The 18,969-nt window shown below is 39.9% G+C and overlaps 2 protein-coding genes across 4 annotated transcripts in view; both read left to right on the top strand.

Annotated features, from left to right (window-relative positions):
- Positions 1 to 1,049: 1,049 nt before the first annotated feature.
- LOC132890972 (zinc finger protein 239-like) lies at positions 1,050 to 15,784 on the top strand. 3 transcript variants are annotated; one of them, XM_060928390.1, is made up of 5 exons: positions 1,050 to 1,650; positions 2,077 to 2,196; positions 2,741 to 2,813; positions 4,128 to 4,305; positions 11,419 to 15,784. In XM_060928390.1, exons 3-5 carry the CDS (start codon positions 2,751 to 2,753, stop codon positions 12,348 to 12,350), a joined length of 1,173 nt encoding a protein of 390 aa, XP_060784373.1. In that variant the 5' UTR covers positions 1,050 to 1,650; positions 2,077 to 2,196; positions 2,741 to 2,750; the 3' UTR covers positions 12,351 to 15,784. The 3 variants fall into 3 exon arrangements, with proteins under 3 accessions (XP_060784373.1, XP_060784372.1, XP_060784374.1); XM_060928389.1 differs by having other exon boundaries at positions 2,072 to 2,196; XM_060928391.1 differs by lacking the exons at positions 1,050 to 1,650; positions 2,077 to 2,196 and adding an exon at positions 2,247 to 2,305.
- LOC132890970 (histone-lysine N-methyltransferase PRDM9-like) overlaps positions 4,230 to 18,969 on the top strand; it is a 61,525-nt gene continuing 46,785 nt past the window's right edge. Inside the window, exon 1 of the mRNA XM_060928384.1 lies at positions 4,230 to 4,305. The gene's annotated coding sequence lies outside the window, so the exon portion shown is untranslated. The remainder of the gene's footprint in view (positions 4,306 to 18,969) is intronic.

Here is an 18,969-nt window from a genome sequence, read left to right as displayed (position 1 = left end):
AGAGAAAGCTTCATGATCAATCACAAGTCACAGAAAATGGTCCTTCGACGTGGCCTCAGTCATATGTAGCTTGTTTAATGTCCGAAAAATCCTGAATAAAATTTGGTATGGTAAATTCATGGAGTAGCCTACTTAAGCTGATGTGCACAGAGTCACATGAATTAGGATGACTGACTGTTCAGTCCCTTTGACTAAGTTGGTGAATGTCCTGTGAACATTTCAGAGGCAACAGCAGTGCCAAACGCACCTGGCAACAGGTGAAAATGAAATATAAAAACATCATTCATAATGGTGTGTGTGTGTGCGCGCGTGCAAGCATTTATTTGCCTTTTATTTATTCAAGTTTTATCTGTTTGTCTAATAGTTCAAATTGTTTTGTATATAGTTTATAATGTTGTTGTGTGATATTAATGATAATATTGTGGGAAAACTACTTTGCACGGACGTTCATTTAATTTATTCTATCGTCATTTTGTTTGTTCTATTTTTGTGTATTTTATTTATTTATCTGTTTGTCTAGTTGTATCTATTTTTCTAATAATAATATATTTTTTGCATTAATAGTTTGTTTTTTCCTATTAAAATAATCTTGTGTTCTTGTTATAACTTTATCTATTTATCTGACTGTTTAGTTGTATCTATTTTTATTACAATTTCAATATTTTTAATATAGAAAGTTTTTTTTCTATTAAAATGTTCTTGTGTGATAACTAGTTCTTGTGTTATATTTTTGTATCTATTTTGTATCTCAGACTTAAATGTTTTTGTAAAACAAGTGTTTTTCTATAAAATATTCTTGCGTTCTTGATAACTATGTTCTTGAGTGGGTTCTTTTTTTTTTTTTTTTACAGAAAAGCCGTTCTGCATGGACATTCATTGAAGCCCTCATTGTTTTTTAATGGTTATTTATGAGCGTTTAGGGGTTACAATAATGTAAGTCTAGGTTGCTTTATATAAAAGGTATGTCCAGAAATATTGATGTCACTGTCTAAGCAGAGGGATCTGGCTTCTTTAGACGCTGTCTTCTTAAAACTGAATAAATATTTTAAAAAGAGCCAAATGAGCCAGTCTTTTGAACGGCTCTTTTCAAAGAACGGATCACAAAGATGCGGATCCCATCAAAGAGCCATAAATCCCATCTCTAATCTGCGCTCCGATATCGCACGGGTCATCCAGGTACGCTGGCATTGTCTCTAGAGGAAATGTCGGTGGAGAGGTGGTGTTTAAAAAGGGTGTGGTTAATCGGAAACCTCAGGTTAACCAAGAACATAACCTGAGACGAGCAGGTTTGAGATGCAGCGTAAGTTGCCATGGCAGCATACCTCGGTTTGAACATAGCCAACTTTCGTAGTATGGGTTAATCGGGAAGTTACGCTGCACGTGATCAAGTTACTCTCGAAGTTACCCTAATAAGCCAGAAAACCCGCTTCGTAGTACAGGGCCCGGGAGTGTTCTGATGCCATAAACAACAACTGAAGTGAGCAACAGAGACAGACAACAACAGACAGACAGAGGAGGGGAGAGCAACAACAGAGACAGACAAAGAAGGAGAGCAACAGAGACAGGCAATGGAAGAGAGAAACAACAGATAGACAATAAAGGAGAGCAACAGAGACAGACAATGAAAGAGAGCAACAACAGACAACTGAGGTGAGCAACAGAGACAGACAATGAAGTCACAGCACAGTTGTAGGAAGATAACAATAATAAGTTAGACAACAGAGAACTTATAACGAATAAAAAAAATGTCTAAATTAGAAGATTTGAAGTGTGCTCGTGTATTTGGGGGGTATTGGAGTAGGGGGCCAGATGAAGTCCACTTTTGGGGGAAAAAAGATCCCCCCCACAATGCTAGCTACGGGCCTGAGCCCAGCCAGTCACCCATGACCCAAGTGAAAAAGACCGGTTTGGATGAAAGTTTTATCTTATGATGATTTTTTTTTTCCATGAGCTAGATAAAAATTTGCGAGAATTCGGGTGAGCCTTTCCTCCATATTCCGAGGTTATCAGGTTGGCTCTCACGAGATATGGCCGGGAGCTTATTTTAGTTTATATTTACTATGCCCTCCAGACCAGATGGTGGCGGTAAAGCGCCTAAGAACTGCTGCTCCAACTGCCAGAAAACATTGGAGAAGAAAAACCGTTGCATGTTTCTTGCTGGAACATCTTAAGATAACAGCGCCAGTCATCATTACGGTAAATATTTCGAATAAAATGTCTTGTGTAGGTTATATCTAATGCAATTAAAAATACAAATGCATTGTTTTGCCTTTGTTTGAATGTCCGTTGCGCTTTAAACCCTGAGGTAAGCGAAAATAAAGCTGTGAGGCCGAATCCCGAATGGGTGTCTATTGTTCAAGTGCACTACATTCAGTATGATGGAATGCTGTGTGCTCCCTATGTAGTGCACTATTTATCCAGTAAGGAGAGATTTGGAATTCGGCCTTTGTGATGTGTTTTAGTGAGCATAACCTGCTTATTTTTGTGTTTAAAGTATTGAAATAATTTTAACTTGTTCAAAGTCACTTTTTACGAGCAGTTTGCACTAATCAAGATAAAAAACTAATTCGTATAAATTTACTTCACCTAGTTTTTTTTTTGTTTTATGTTTTTGTTTAACCTTTTAACAATCAACCTCAACATTAATTATTTTTAAAGCTTCATGAGCAGCTTTACATAATCCTCTAGTTTTTATTTTTATGGAAATATCAAAGGTGTTAATGATATTATCTTTGTTTAGAGCTGTTATAATGAGTTCAGCAGGAGACAGACAGTGCTCCTCCAGGACCTCTCAGGCTCCTGATCCCTCACAGGTAAAGCTCAAGAATGAGGTTAAAGTGCATATCACGGGTAAATTCAGGAGCAAGATCAATGTAATTCTCCTATTTTATATTAAACTTTGGTCAAATATCTAACATTCTGCATTCTCTGCAATTTTTTTTACCTTGCGCAATACCAGAAAAATTCAGTTGAAATCAAGCCATTTGAGGCGAATTGGTCCGCCTCTGAAAAAACTTGGCATTTGGATTTCCCGGCAAACATTGATTTTCGTGACGTCGCGTGCGGGACGCCTCCTTCTGAATCCTACGTCAGCGCTGGTTTGTTTATGAGAAAACGACCTGGTGGTTTTCTGCAAATTTCTTCCAACGTTATCGCGTAATTATTAAAATGGTTAACAGATGTATCGTAGGAGGGTGTAGCAACAGCAATCTTGATGGGATTAGTACTCGGCGTTTTTCAAAAGACCGGACAATGAGAGGGAAATGGGACCACTTCATGCGAGGCACCCGGAAAAACTGGCAACATGCAACAGACCACAGCATCATATGCGGGGTTCGCTTCATAAAGCCCGACGACTTTGAGAACTATTTGCAGTGGGAAATGGGCTTCAAGAAGCAACTTGATATGAAAAAAGATGCAGTTCCGTCTGTTAGAATGCTTAAAGCAACACCATCTCTATTTGCATCAGCGTCACCAAAGGAGCCAGCCGTGTTCGTCTCCCCTGACAGAAGGCGAAGTGCCGCATCCACTGAGGCCCTTGAAGCCGAGGACCAAGCAGAGCCGAGAAAAAGACCAAGAAAATCGGCAGTTCACAAGTTGACTGTTCCCAGGGTAAGAAATAAGAGAGACTATACTCTAAATTAGGTGTTCCTGTGTTTTGTTTCTCAGCCTGCTGGCGGATCCTCACGTGACGTCATGAATCTGGATCAATATGGCTCCAGGCTCCCTTGGGATTTTTCCAGACACGTTTTGTTATTTTATTTTTTCCTGCTGTAGACAGATGGCCTTGTGCAAAATTACCCTTCTGGATGAGTGTGTAAAGGGACATACTTTCATATAAAAAAAAAAACGAAATTGGTCCAGAATATGCACTTTAACACTTGACCAGTCTTTGTATTTTGCTGCCTTGTTTCTCTGCCAGCCTACAAGCTGTCCTGCTAATCACCCAAAACCTAATAATACCTAAGTCCCTTCTCACACTACAGCTTGCGATGGGTTTGCAAATACTTGGCGATGAGAAATTGGTAGCATCGCAAAGCATTGCGAGCTGTAGTGTGACCGTAGCTTAATGAAAAAGGAAATCTGAAGTCTTTTCTGAATAAGTGTTATTCTTGTTTGATCTTTAGCTGTATGAAGACGTGAAAATCGAGATTTCAGATGGAGGGACATCCGAAGTGTCAGGAGTCTGTGTGAAGAAAGAAGAGACACTGGAATTGAACATCTACAACCATGGAAACAACTTTGAGAACCCACCTGAAGTTCTCTCAATTAAAGAGGAAGATCCTGACAATAAAGACTACCTCTGTACGAGATCAGGAGCTCAGTAACACTCTCACTGATTATTCTACCTGACACAGTATCTAGTGCACTGAAGGTACAATAGTGGGTTATTTTGAGATGGAGCCTCTGTTTCAGATAATTTAATCACCAAATCATGACTAAATTAACTTGCGTGGTTTTTATATTTATAGAGAGTTTAATATCATAGCTAGGAGTGAGGATAACTAAATGTTTTTTCTTTAAGTGCATACGTTTTAAATAGCTGCCCCAACATTCGCTTCAGAATCACACTTGTTTCAAGCTCCATTGATGTGATTCTTTACACGTTCACTCCTCTCAAAGAGGACTGACTCTGGAATGACATGCTCAACAAGCATTTATGGGTGTGATGTTCAGGTGTCCAAATATGTGTATACAGGTTTAGGGGAATACTGGTGGTGCATTTTCATAGCCTCATAGCTCTAGGGATGTGGATTTGATCCTGAGCTCAGGTTATTGTCTCTGTTGAGATTTGCATGTTCTCCCCGTGTTTGTGTAGATTTTCTCTGGGTCCACTGGTTTCCTTCAGATATGGGCAAATAGGCTATGCTTGAATTGCCACTAGGTGTGAATGAGTTTGTTCATGCGTGGGTGCATGATGCCCGACAGTGGACTGGCATGAGTGTATTCTGGTTTACTTGAAAAATGTGAAGCTCTGGAAATGGCAGAAGTGTCCGCATGCTCAAATACGGAAATGAGTGGTGTGGTGAATTGGTGTTGTTTTTTTTTTTTTTTCCTCTCTCCCCAAATTCTTATTATTTTTGTTTGTACCTGCCTGCGATTTCCAAACATAGTAGTTGGCCACTTGGTTCTCTTTCCCAAAATACAGAACAAACAAGTAGCCTAATTTAATTCAACTGTGACCATGACCAAGCATATACTAAGGATGCTGTAAAAACAGTGTCTTGCAAAAGTATTCATCCCCCTTGGTGTTTTTACTGTTTTGTTGTGTTCCAAGCTGGAATTCAAATGTACTTATGGGGTGTTGGCACCATTTGATTTGCACAATATGCCTACCACTTTAAAGGTGCAAATTATTTTATTTATTTGTTTGCTTGTATAAAATTTGTGACACAAACAATTACAATGAAAAAAAAGAAATCTTGACTGTGTATAGGTATTCAACCCCAAAGTCAATACTTTGTAGAGCCATATTTTGCTGCAGTTACAGCAGAAAGTTTCTTGGGGTATGTCTCTAGTAGCTTAACACATCTGGCCACTGGGATTTTTTCCCATTCCTCAGGGCAAAACTGCTCCAGCTCCTTCAAATTAGATGGGTTACGTTGGTGTACAGCAGTCTTCAAGTTATGCCACAGATTCTCAATTGGATTGAGGTCTGGGCTTTGATTAGACATTCCAAAACATTTAAATGTTTCCCTTGAAACCACTCCAGTGTAGCTTTAGCAGCATGTTTAGGGTCATTGTCCTGTTGGAATTTGAACCTTGTCCTAGTCTCAGTCCTCTGGCTGACTCAAAGGTTTTCTCCAGGATTGCCCTGTATTTAGTGCCATCCATTTTTCCTTCAATCCTGACCAGCTTTTCTGTCGCTGCAGATGAAAAACATCCCCACAGTATGATTCTCAGGGTGATGGGAAGTGTTGGGTTTGCACCACACATGGTGTTTCCCATGATAGCCAAAAAGTTCAATTTTAGTGCCATCTGATAAGAGAATCTTCTTCCATGTGTTTAGGGAGTCTGCCACATGCCGTTGGGCAAACTCCAAACGTGTTTTCTTATTTTTGTCTTAATGCAATGGCTTTTTTTCTGGCCACTCTTCCATAATGCCCCACTCTGTGGCATGTACAGTTTAAAGTGGTCCTATGGACAGATACTCCCATCTCCGCTGTGGATCTTTGCAGCTCCTTCGGTGTTGTCTTTAGTGTCGTCGTTGCTTCTCTGATTAATGCCCTCCTTGCCTGGTCTGTGAGTTTTGGTGAGCAGCCTTCTCTTGTCAGGTGCCATATTCTTCTCTCATGCCATATTTTTTCCATTTTGCTATCATGGATTTAATTGTGCTCTGTGGGACATTCAAAGTTTGGGATATATATGTTATTTACCAGCTAGGAGGTCTGTATCGTGAAATACGGTGACCGAGGTCTTGAAAGTACTCAGCGAGGCCCTCTGGGCCGAGGTTAGTATTCAAGGCCGAGGTCACGGTATTTCACCATATGGACCGACCTTAAGCTGGTAAATAATATATTTTTTTTCTTTACCAAATCCTCACAGAAAACGAGAGGGCCCGAAAGGGAAAACCGAGCCGAGGCGAGCCACCATTTTGAATCCTCATTCACGGCTGTAATGTAAATTGCTTCCTCCTCGGTATACAAGTGCACTTCCATGGCAGGAAAAAAAAACAACGTTTTGCCGCCTATGTAGTCTCCTATTTAAGCAAAATTGAGTCATTCAGGATTCAGACATGTTTTTGCTTGCGTTAGCAAGTTAGAGGTTTTTAGCTTTCTCCTGAAATGTTTTCTTTTATTTCTTCTTTCTCAGGTAGTAAAACTTGCTTTCGCTGTGAACACTGTCGTTATCACTATCCATGCTGTAAAATTAATGCTATTTTGAATCCTCATTCACGGCTGTAATGCAAATGGCTTCCACCTCAGTATACAAGTGCACTTCCATGGCAGGAAAAAAAAACTACATTTTGCCGCCTATGTAGTCCCCTTTTATACAAATAGGAATCATTCAGGATTCAGCCATGTTTTTGCTCGGCGTTAGCAAGTTAGAGATTTTTAGCTTTCTCCTGAAATGTTTTCTTTTATTTCTTCTTCCTCAGGGTAGTAAAACTCGCTTTCGCTGTGAAGACTGTCATTATCGATGTCCATGATGTAAAATTAATGCTATTTTCCTGAGAAGTTGTGGCAAAAATTTGAGATTTTTGATAATCTTATAAATAAGTCTTATTTTTAAAAAAAAGATAAATGTTGACAAAAAATTCTACTATGTTTGTTGTTGTTGTGAACAAGCGAATCGCCAGAGGTCCGTAATCGGGGTCCGTACCATAGGATACAGACCTGCTCGTCAGCCAATCAGAGCGCAGGATTTGATGGAAACCGCACTGCAAAAAATATTTATTTATTTATTTAATAACTCAACCCTGATCTATACTTCTCCACAGCTTTGTTTCTGACCTGTTTGGAGGCTCCTTGGTTTTCATATTGCTTGCTTAGTAGTGTTGCAGAGTCAGGGTTATTCCAGAACAAGTTGATTTATACAGACATCATATGACAGATCATGTGACACTTGGATTGCACACAGGTGGATCTTAATCAACCAATTATGTGACTTATCAAGTTAATTGTTGGACCAGCTCTTATTAAGGGGTTTCATACGAAAGGGGGTGAATACTTATGCACACTTTTTAGATTTCTGTTTTTTAACCTTAATTTGTCACAATTTAAAAAATAAAATAAAATTTGCACATTTAACAGGGTAGGACTTGTAGTGTAAATCAAATGGTGATACCCCCCCCATCCATTTTAATGCGACAGAATAGGAGAAACACCAAAGGGGATGAATACTTTTGCAAGACACTGTATATTACGCAGCAACACATTTTCATGTTTAATGAAGATGGTTTTATTCTTTGTGGAATGAAATGATAGCCTTAAAATATTTTGACTGGCTGTGATTGGAGACCATTTAAAGTCTTGGCGAATTTGAAATGAACAGCAGAACTTATGGCCATGTTTAATCATGAAAGTAAGAGCATTTCCTCATGGCTGTGTGGCCAGAAGAAAAGCTTTGTTAGTGAAGCGAATGGAAGAAAAGGCTTCAGTTTGCGAGGGAGCATAAAGATGGAGCAATCGAAAAAGGTCATGTGGTTTGATGAGTCCAGGTGGGTGCAACAAGGTAAGAAGGGAAGTGCATGAAGCAATGCAGCCATCATGCATAGTGGCCAATATACAGTGTTATGATTTGAGTTTGCTTCAGTTGATCACGTCTAGGCTCAGTAACATTATGTGCCAATAAATTGAAATTAGTTGACTACTTGAATGTACTGATTGTGTGCCATAATCAAAGCCAAAGGTTGTCCAATGAATTATTTATTTATTTATTTATTTATTTGGCCAGGCGGTGTATGTGTCAATGGAGGAACCCTGACAGTCACTGTTTGTCCAGATCAGGCACTGGCATCCCATCAGGTGTGAGGACCAACATGTATAGTCTGACCATAGTGCTCATGAAGTCAGGAACCCCCAAGATCCCCTCCAAGAAGAAGCTTTTCTTTTGTCACGTGTACACTGAGGCACAGTAAAATTCCTCCTCTGCTTCCTCTTTAACCCACCAGAAGCAGTGAACACATGCATGTGCACACAAGTGTGCAATGAGCATACGCATACCCAGAACAGTGGGCAGCTATGCTACAGTGCCCAGGGAGCAGTTGCTCAAGGGCAATTCAGCCATGATTTGGAGGGGAAAGTGCTGTTTATTCAGGTATGATGGGTCATAAAAAACCAAAAGTTCACTTGGGTGTTGTAGGTCGAGACCATCCAGTGTGCTTTAGGTCATGACTCACAAGGTAAACTATAACTGATGATGGTAAAACAACATCATCCCATTGACAAATTCCACTTGACACTGAATAAGCTCAAAGCTGGTTATTCTGAAATACTGTAGATTGTACAAGCATTTCACGTCAGTTCCTGGTGAGGACCATGAAGAAAATTGTGTCCTGTCTTTAAACAAAAATATTGTTGGAAAAGAAGTGTAGCATCGGGTGAAAAAGGAAGGAAAAATTATTTATAAAAAAGAACTGACTGTTTTCTCAAAATGATTTGTGGATGGGATCAAGAAACATTTGTGGAGAAGATGAAGGACAGGTTTTTGCTCTTTGACAGTCTGGTTATGTTTGGGCTCATTAATCATTTTTGTGAACTCTCAGCCTAAAATGTCTCCTATACCAATGTGCCAGCCCCAATGCTGCATCAATACTCGTATGCAACACACGAGGGAATATATGGCACGTTGCAGCTTGAGACAGTCCAGATCAGTCACTTGCTACAAATGGAACTGGCTGGCACACCATCTGAACAATTGCAGCGTGCCCCTTTTTTAATAGACTTGCATTTCCCTTTTAACTAAATGACTGGTCCTAGACATCTTAATTTATGTATTTATGTTGGCTTACTTCTTTATTAATTCTATTGATATGAATTGACAGTTTTGCAAAATTTCACAGTATTTAATTTTTTTTATATTGGTGTATAATTAAATGAATAAGCAAATTACACTTGACAGTATAATCTGTACATAAATCAGTATGTAAGAATGTAAACATTTTGGCCACTCAGATCCATTGGGCTGTGGCTAGTGCTGCTCTGAGCTGCTTTTCCAGCACTTTATTGAATCTACCAATATTCCAAGATAGAGGCTCCTGTATCTTAACTCTCAGGCTACGTTCACACTGCAGGCTGAAGTGACTCAAATCCGATCTTTTCGCCCATATGTGACCTGTATCCAATCTTTTATTGACAATATGAACGACACAGATCCGATTTTTTCAAATCCGACCCAGGCCGTTTGGATATGTGGTCCTAATTCCGATTCCTATCCGCTCTTTTCATATGCGACTTCAGTCTGAACCGCCAGGTCGCATTCATCCGACTTACACGTCATCAACAAGCCACAAACGTCACTATTCTGCACTGAAGTAGGCGGCGGGTCTCTCAAAAAAAGTTACAACAATATGGCGCATAATCACGGGCGCAGATAGAGGGTGGGACGGGTGGGACTCGTCCCACCCAGATTTAAATTCACCTCGTTCGTTCCCCCCCCCCATTTATAGGGAGGAAAAAACGTCTATGCTGTCTTTCTTTGCATAAGGCAAACCTCATGGAAAAATCAAAAGACTAATTACCATTCGGTTTATTGAGGTGCACAGCAGTGTATACATAGGTGCAACAACTCACATAAAACAAAACAAAGACTGATATTCGGTTGGTTGAGCTGCACAGACTGCACAGGTTGCGAGCTCGAGCTTGGTTGCTATGGTAACCTACAACAAGTTTGACAGGCATATCGGGGTTGGTTTGCTGGCAGCTTTGTCCCCCCCAGTTTTTTGTCCCCCCCCAGTTCAAAAAACGTATCTGCGCCCCTGCGCATGACATCAATGCGAGGGACGCTTCGGGCTATGAAGGTTCTGAATCTTCTCAATGGAAGGACGCAGAGGTTAGGGAGCTGATTTCCATTTGGGGGGATACAGCTATTCAAGCTAGATTGGATGGGTCATACCGCAACCGGGCGGTTTTACTTCCGTAAACACTGGCCATGCTCACTGCGTGACGTCGTCGTATCCTGCAATGCGCATGCGGAACACTTTTAGGTCGCTTTTCGTTCATACTGAGGATCACATACAAGTCGCATATATTTGTTAATGTGAACGACCTCACAAAAAAATCGGAATTGAGCATTAAGCCTTGCAGTGTGAACGTAGCGTCAGACTTTCAGAATTGTTTGTTTGGTCTCAGCACCTCAGAAGCTGGCTAAAGCTGCTGTTGAGGATTGTCATTGAAGTAGCTCCTTTGAGGACTGCAGAACTGCATTATTCTGATGATGTAAGATACAGGATCTGTGAGCTTCTCTAATCTGGTATGGCACCTGTCCCACTTTACTTCATTCTGTACTGTTTGCTGTGCTAATCCATCTGGTGGCTGACTTGTTTTCATGGCAGGAGATAACTTCAGAGAAGTGGTAACTGTTTGACGAACTGTCTGATTTGTGTCAAGTGAAGTGTCACTTAAGTAGATATGTTCATCACAGAAATCACCAACAGCCCTCTGTAGTCCATGCTGGTGACCCTGATCCATGTGAATTTGTAGACAAGCAGATCCATTCCCAGATCCACTTATTCTCTACTGCTGGTTATTTGAATTACATATTAGTAAATCTTCATTCATTGAGAATCCCAAATGATTTTACTTAACCTCAAACATTCCTTGACACTGGGGTAGTGATGTTGCATTTTATAATCTAGTTACATTTCATGTTCACTTTGATATTTTCCTTTCACTTGTTCAGAAGTCAACAACTCTGTGTTGCAATTCTTTTCCTGCACAACATGACCTCTTTCCTCTGCATCTCAATTTTACCTAGACACAAACATCCAGAGATGCCAGGATGAAGAGTATTTGAAACGATGCAAATCGGGAGATAATAAACATGATCTTCACCTACCCTCCAAAGGCTCCAGTAAAAAGCCAACATTATCTGATACTCTCATTTCTGACAATTCTAACAATGATGACCAAAAGGAAATTCACCATTGCTCAGAACGTGGAACAAATTTTGGTCATCAGAGTGCTCTCCAAAAACATGAACAAGTTAACATAAGAGAAAAACCATATCACTGCTCACAGTGTGGAATGAGTTTTACTCATCAGAGTGCTCTCCTACCACACCAGCGCATTCACACAGGAGCGAAGCCGTATCAGTGCTCACAGTGTGGAAAGAGTTTTATTCATCAGCGTAATCTACAACTACACCAGCGCATTCACACAGGAGAGAAGCCGTATCAGTGTTCACAGTGTGGAAAGAGTTTTACTCAAAAGAGTCATCTGCAAGAACACCAGCGCATTCACACAGGGGAAAAACCACATCACTGCTCACAGTGTGGAATGAGTTTTACTCATCAGAGTGCTCTCCGACGACACCAGCGCATTCACACAGGAGCGAAGCCGTATCAGTGCTCACAGTGTGGAAAGAGTTTTATTCAAAAGAGTCATCTGCAAGAACACCAGCGCATTCACACAGGGGAAAAACCACATCACTGCTCACAGTGTGGAATGAGTTTTACTCATCAGAGTGCTCTCCTACGACACCAGCGCATTCACACAAGAGTGAAGCCGTATCAGTGCTCACAGTGTGGAAAGAGTTTTATTCATCAGCGTAATCTACAACTACACCAGCGCATTCACACAGGAGAGAAGCCGTATCATTGCTCACAGTGTGGGAAGAGTTTCATTCAAATGGGTCATCTCCAACAGCACAAACGGATTCACACAGGAGAGAAGTCGTATCGTTGCTGACAGTGTGGAAAGCTTTTCACTCAAAAGAGTCATTTCCAATAACACCAGCACATTCACACGGGAGAAGCCTCATCACTGTTCACAGTGTGGAACAGGTTTTACTCATCAGAGTGCTCTCCTACGACACCAGCGCATTCACATTGGAGCAAAGCCATATCAGTGCTCACGGTGTGGAAAGAGTTTTACTCAAGAGTCATCTTCAACAACACCAGCACATTCACACAGGAGAGAAGCTTTATCACTGCTCACAGTGTGGAAAGAGTGTTATTCATCAGGGTTTTCTACAGCTGCACCAGTGCATTCACAAAGGAGAGAAGCCTTATCGCTGCTCAGTGTGGAAAGAGTTTTACTCAAAAGTGCCATCTCCAAGAACACTAGCGCATTCACACAGGAGAGAAGCCTCATTACTGCTCACAGTGTGGAAAGAGTTTTACTCCAAATAGTGCTCTTCAGTCACACCAGCGGATTCACACAGGAGAGAAGCCATATCATTGCTCACAGTGTGGAAAGAATGTTGCTCATCACCGTGGTTGCCAACAGCACCAGCACATTCACACAGGAGTGAAACCTTATCCTTGCTCACAGTGTGGAAAGAACGTTGCTCATCACCGTGCTTGCCAACAGCACCAGCACATTCACACAGGAGCGAAGCCTTATCCTTGCTCAGTGTGGAAAGTGTTTTATTCAGCAGAGTCATCTCCAACAACACCAGCGAATTCGCACAGGGTAGAAGCCTCATCACACATGACAGTATGGACAGTGTTTTACTCATGAGGGTAATCTACACGTTTACCTGTGCATTTGCACCAGAGAAGAGCAGCATCACTGCGCACAGTGTGGAAACATGTTTATTCATTCATTTACATTTAAGACACCAAAGTGCATGAACCCAGAGATATTGCATGATGTCTAGTTGTCAAATTATATTTGTTTATTACTGTTTTTCCTGGAATTAATCTATATTTTGAAAGACATATTTCATTTTTTTATATGTATCTTTTCTTTTTGTGGAAGGCAGTATATGTAAATTTAGAGTAATGTTCAAAATTAGATTATGGATTTGTTTTTGTTTTTTTGGCTGAACTTGAGTAGTCATGATACAAACCATCACCACACAAGTCAGGCATTAACTGCAATACTAATATCAGTGTAAGCCAGCAGCATTACACTCGAACACAACCGGTATACTACTGGAAAGTTTATTTGCCAGTAAACTCGAGTCACATGTAAATAGAGTGGAAACAAAGGCAGGCTTTTAGTTCATTGAGTCTTTTTGCCCATCATCTGCTAATATATTATTTTCTATGGTATTTTTCCATGGTTATTTTACAAGATTTAGTCAGTAACATCAAAATAGTTGACTGTGATTTCAGTAAGGGTGTTTGTTCACTCAATGCGTAAGTGTTTGTACTTTCCTCACAATGTACACGTATCTGTTCCTTAGGTCATGATGATTTTGTCCATGCTCCTGGTTTGCGTTATCTAAGCCTCGGGTAATATCAGTCTCATCTAGAGTGTGTCCTTTGCATGTACACATCAACATAAGATCAGTACATACAGCATCTTGCAAAAGTATTCATTGCCCTTGGTGTTTGTCCTGTTTTGTCACATTACAAGCTGGAATTAAAATGGATTTTTAGGGGAATAAACATCAGCTGATTAAAAAGGCGCGTCACACACCAACATCCGGGTGACCCTCTGATGAAGACGGAAGTTACACTGTCGAAACATGTCAGGTAAAGGTAAAAAGCTTTTACATGTCTGAAACAAAAGAAAACTAATTATTTTGATTTAAGAAGAAGACATAATGAACGTAATATATTTATTATGGATTTTTAGGGGGTTAGCAACATTTGAGTTACACAACATGCCTACCACATTAAATGTGCAAATTCTCTCTTTTTTTATTGTAACACAAACAATAATTAAGATGAAAAAAAAAAACCAGAAATCTGGACTGGGCATAGGTATACACACCTTTCGTACGAAACCCCTAAATAAGAGCTGGTCCAATCAATTAACTTCATAAATCATATAATTAGTTGAGTAAGATCCACCTGTGTGCAAAGTGTCACATGACCTCTGTATAAATCAACTTGTTCTGGAAGGACCCCAACTCTGTAACACTACTAAGCAAGCAACATGAAAACCAAGGAGTACTCCAAACAGGTCAGAGACAAAGTTGTGGAGAAGTATAGATCAAGGTTAAGTTACTTAAAAAAAATCCCAAACTTTGAATATCCCACGGAGCACAATTAAATCCATGATAGCAAAATGGAAAGAATATGGCACCACTACAAACCTGATAAGAGAAGGCCACCCAACAAAACTCACAAAGAGGGCATTAATCAGAGATGCAACAAAGATAACACTGAAGGAGCTGCAAAGATCCACAGCGGAGCTAGGAGTATCTGTCCATAGGACCACTTTAAGCTGTACACTCCACAGAGTGGGAGTTTATGGAGGAGTGGCCAGAAAAGTCATTACTTTAAGAAAACGTGTTTGGAGTTTACCCGACAGTATTTGACGGACTCCCCAAACACATGGAAGAAGATTCTTTGGTCAGATGAGACTAAAATTGAACTTTTTGGCCATCATGGGAAACGCCATATTTGGCACAAACCCAACACTTCCCATCACCTGAGAACACTGCTCCTCCAGTGAAGCATGGTGGTGGCAGCATCATGCTGTGGGGATCTTTTTCATCTGCAGGGACAGTAATGCTGGTCAGGATTGAAGGAAAGATATATGGCACTAAATACAGGGCAATTCTGGAGGAAAACCTGTTTGAGTCGACCAGAGGTTTGAGACTGAGACTAAGATTCAAATTCCAGCATGACTGACCCTAAGCATACTGCTGAAGCTACATTGGTTTAAAGGGATACGTTCAAATATCTTGGAATGGCCTAATCAAAGCCCAAACCTCAATCCAATTGAGAGTATGTGGCATAACATGAAGATTGCTGTACACCAATGCAACCCATCTAACTTGAAGGCGATGGAGCAGTTTTGCCTTGAGGAATGGGCAAAAATACAAGTGGCTAGATGTGCTAAGCTAATAGAGACATACCCAAAGAGACTTGTAGCTGTAATTGCAGCAAAAGCTGGCTCTACAAAGTATTCACTTTGGGGGGGTGAATACCTTTTGCACATGCCAGGTTTCTGTTTTTTCATCTTAATTATTGTTTGTGTCGCAATAAAAAAAAACACTTTGTACCTTTTAAAGTGGTAGGCATGTTGTGTAAATTAAATTGTGCTAACCCTCCAAAAATGCATTTTAATTCCAGCTTGCAATGCGGTAAAACAGGACAAACACCAACAGGGATGAATATTTTTGCAAGTCACCGTAAACTGGCTGTGTCCAACTTTTGTTTAGCCCAAGACAGTTGCCCAGCTTGTCTTTGTGTGCACAATAAACCGTCTCTTTTGTTCTACTCTGGTTCTTGGTTTCCTAATTCTTCAGTCATCTTACGTTTGATGAAGTTGCAGTATTTTAATGATCATCCAGAAAGATTTCCGCCAGTCTAAAATGGTCAGTTATAACATTAAAAAATATTGTGTATGTCCCCGTTGTGCCTCCAAAACAGGCCTAACCTCGTGAGGCATGGACTCCACAAGACCTCTGAAGGTGTGCTGTGGTATCTGGTACCAAAATGTTCACAGCAAATCCCATAAGTTGTGAGGTGGGACCTCCATGGATTGGACTTGTTTATCCACCACATCCCACAGAAACTCGATTGGATTGAAATCTGGTGAATTTGGAGGCCAGGTCAACACCTTGCATTCTTACGCATGTTCCTCTTACCATTCCTGAACAGTTTATGCAGTGTGGCTGGGCACATTATTCCTGCTGAAAAAAGCCACTGCCATTAGGGAATACCATTGCCAAAAAGGGGTGTACTTGGTCTGCAACAGTATTTAGGTAAGTGGTTTATGTGAAAGTAGTATCCACATAAATGCCAGGACCCAAGATTTCCAAGCAGTACGTTGTCCAGAACATTACACTGCCTCCATTAGCTTGCCTTCTTCCCATAGTGCATCCTGGTGCCATCTCTTCTCCAGATAGTTTGATGACTTTTGGATGTCCATGGCCCTGTTGCAGGTTTACCAGGTGTCCTCCTTTTGACCAATTTTGGGATGTACTAACCCCTGCACACTGGGAGCACTCCATAAGATCTGCTATTTTGGAGATGCTCTGACCCAGTCGTCTAGCTATTGCAGTTTGGCCCTTGTCAAAGTCGCTCAGATCCTTAAGTTTTCCCATTGTTTCCTGCTTCCAACACAACAACTTGGCAAGTTGTAGTCATCCCACTCCTTGACAAGTGCCATTGTAATGAGTTAATGCTATTCAGTTCACCTGTCAATGGTTTTAATGTTACAGCTGAAATAAGGTGCTGGCAGCAGGGTCCTTTTCAGTGCAGTGTGACAGATGAACCCAACAGAGTCAATGGCACACCATCAGATGGCATGCGGAAGAGTCACTCTTCCGATGGATGGCATCACTTGCCAAGTCAGTTGTTACTGTGGGGCAACTTCCAAAGCCGTCAGGTTTGTGGTACTTTTGTGCACCCCTTGGCATCAGGTTTGGAGGTCCAGAGAGACAACACGATTGAGGCACGACATAGTTTGTCTTACCTTATTGTGCAATGCGTTTCGTTAGGAGAGCAGAATAGTATGTGAGAACTCACAAGGCCGGGCCATCCATGCCACCACTCCGGGTGACTCTGTCACTCTGGTGCGGGCCTCGCGGCCCATTTGTGCATCCTAATGAAGCAGTCATCATTGCTTGCAATGGACAGCCGATGATGATGTCGACAGCTGATCACTGTGTAATCCTTGAATTGGTGGAACCTCCTGAATTTCTTCTACATGTTGTGGGTTGAACCAGTGTCTAATGCTGTATTCAAGGGTCCTTGAAAGTGGTAATTTGCAAGTTGCAATAATGTTATTATCCCCCTTTGGACATTTGATGTGCAGAGTGGAAATTAAGTCCTGCAAGCGCACCTTTTGTTTGTTGTGTCAGAGCATGTAAAGCTCATGAAAAGGTACTTAAATTGAATTAAGAGTTACAGGCCTGAGAGGCTATTGGTTGTATTCTAAGATTCATGTAAAATTTTGAACTGTAATTGCAGCACAGCAGTAAGAATAGACAACAGTGAATAGCTTAACAGCAAGGTTACTGATTAACATCTATTCATAAATATCTACATAAATATATCGTTACAAAAATAAATATCTACTACATACGTATCCCTATAAATATATAAACTATCCCCATAAATAAATATATACCATATACTAAGTTAGTTCTAATATAACAATCAACCCTATTCTATTTATCCCTCATCATCCTCCGTTAACATACTTCCTCTTCTATATACTTGTTTAAAAATATATAATAATTGATAATAGACAATACTAAGATAGAAATGGTACAGGAAATTAAATTTCTTGGTGTGATTTTGGATCATGAAGTCTGCTGGAAACCTCATTTAGGATACATACGAGCAAAACTGGCAAAGTGCTCGGCAATTCTGTGGAAAACAAAACATTCTTGATTGCAAATCTTTGCATCCTCTATATTACTCATTATTTTTTCCATATCTGACTTACTGTGTCGAAGTCTGGGGAAACACCTACAAAACCACTCTGCAGCCGATATGTACAATACAGAAAAGAGCAATAAGGACAATAAACAAAACAGGATACAGAGATCACACAAACTCACTATTCATAAAATCACACATGTTGAAATTTATGGATCTGGTCAAATTCAGAACAGCACAAATAATGTACAAAGCGAGAAATAATCTATTGCCAAAAAATATACAAGGAATGTTTAGTGAGAGAGAGGGGGATATAATCTAAGGGACGACCTAAATTTTAAAAAACCAAAGGTTCGAACAAATATGAAAAACATGTGCGTATCGAGCTGTGGGGTGACTTTATGGAACAGACTGGAGACAGAAATAAAACAAAGTGCAAATATAAATCTGTTTAAAAAAAGGTACAAAAAATATTTTACACAAGTATATAGAAGAGGAAGTATGTTAACGGAGGATGATGAGGGATAAATAGAATAGGGTTGATTGTTATATTAGAACTAACTTAGTATATGGAATATATGGTATATATTTATTTATGGGGATAGTTTATATATTTATATTTATAGGCAGGGCTGCTGACAGCTTTGGCTGGGCCCGGGACAAAATGCTCTGAATGGGCCCCCCCTATATATATATATATATGTGTGTGTGTGTGTATATATATATATGTGTATATATGTATGTGTGTATATATATATATATATATATATATACATACACACACAGACATACACATATATATATATACATATGTGTATGTCTGTGTGTGTATATATATATATATATACACACACACATACATATATACACACATATATATACATATATACATACATATATACACATATATATATACATATGTATATATATGTGTATATATGTGTATATATATATGTATGTGTATATATGTATGTGTGTATATATGTGTGTGTGTATATATATATATGTATGTATATATGTATGTGTATATATATATAGATATTTATGTATATATATATGTGTGTATATGTGTA

Source organism: Neoarius graeffei, chromosome 8, assembly GCF_027579695.1.
Source record: "Neoarius graeffei isolate fNeoGra1 chromosome 8, fNeoGra1.pri, whole genome shotgun sequence".
Classification (NCBI taxonomy): Eukaryota; Metazoa; Chordata; class Actinopteri; order Siluriformes; family Ariidae; genus Neoarius; species Neoarius graeffei.
Note: the sequence above shows the minus strand (reverse complement) of the source record. Positions and strands in the feature narration are given on the sequence as shown.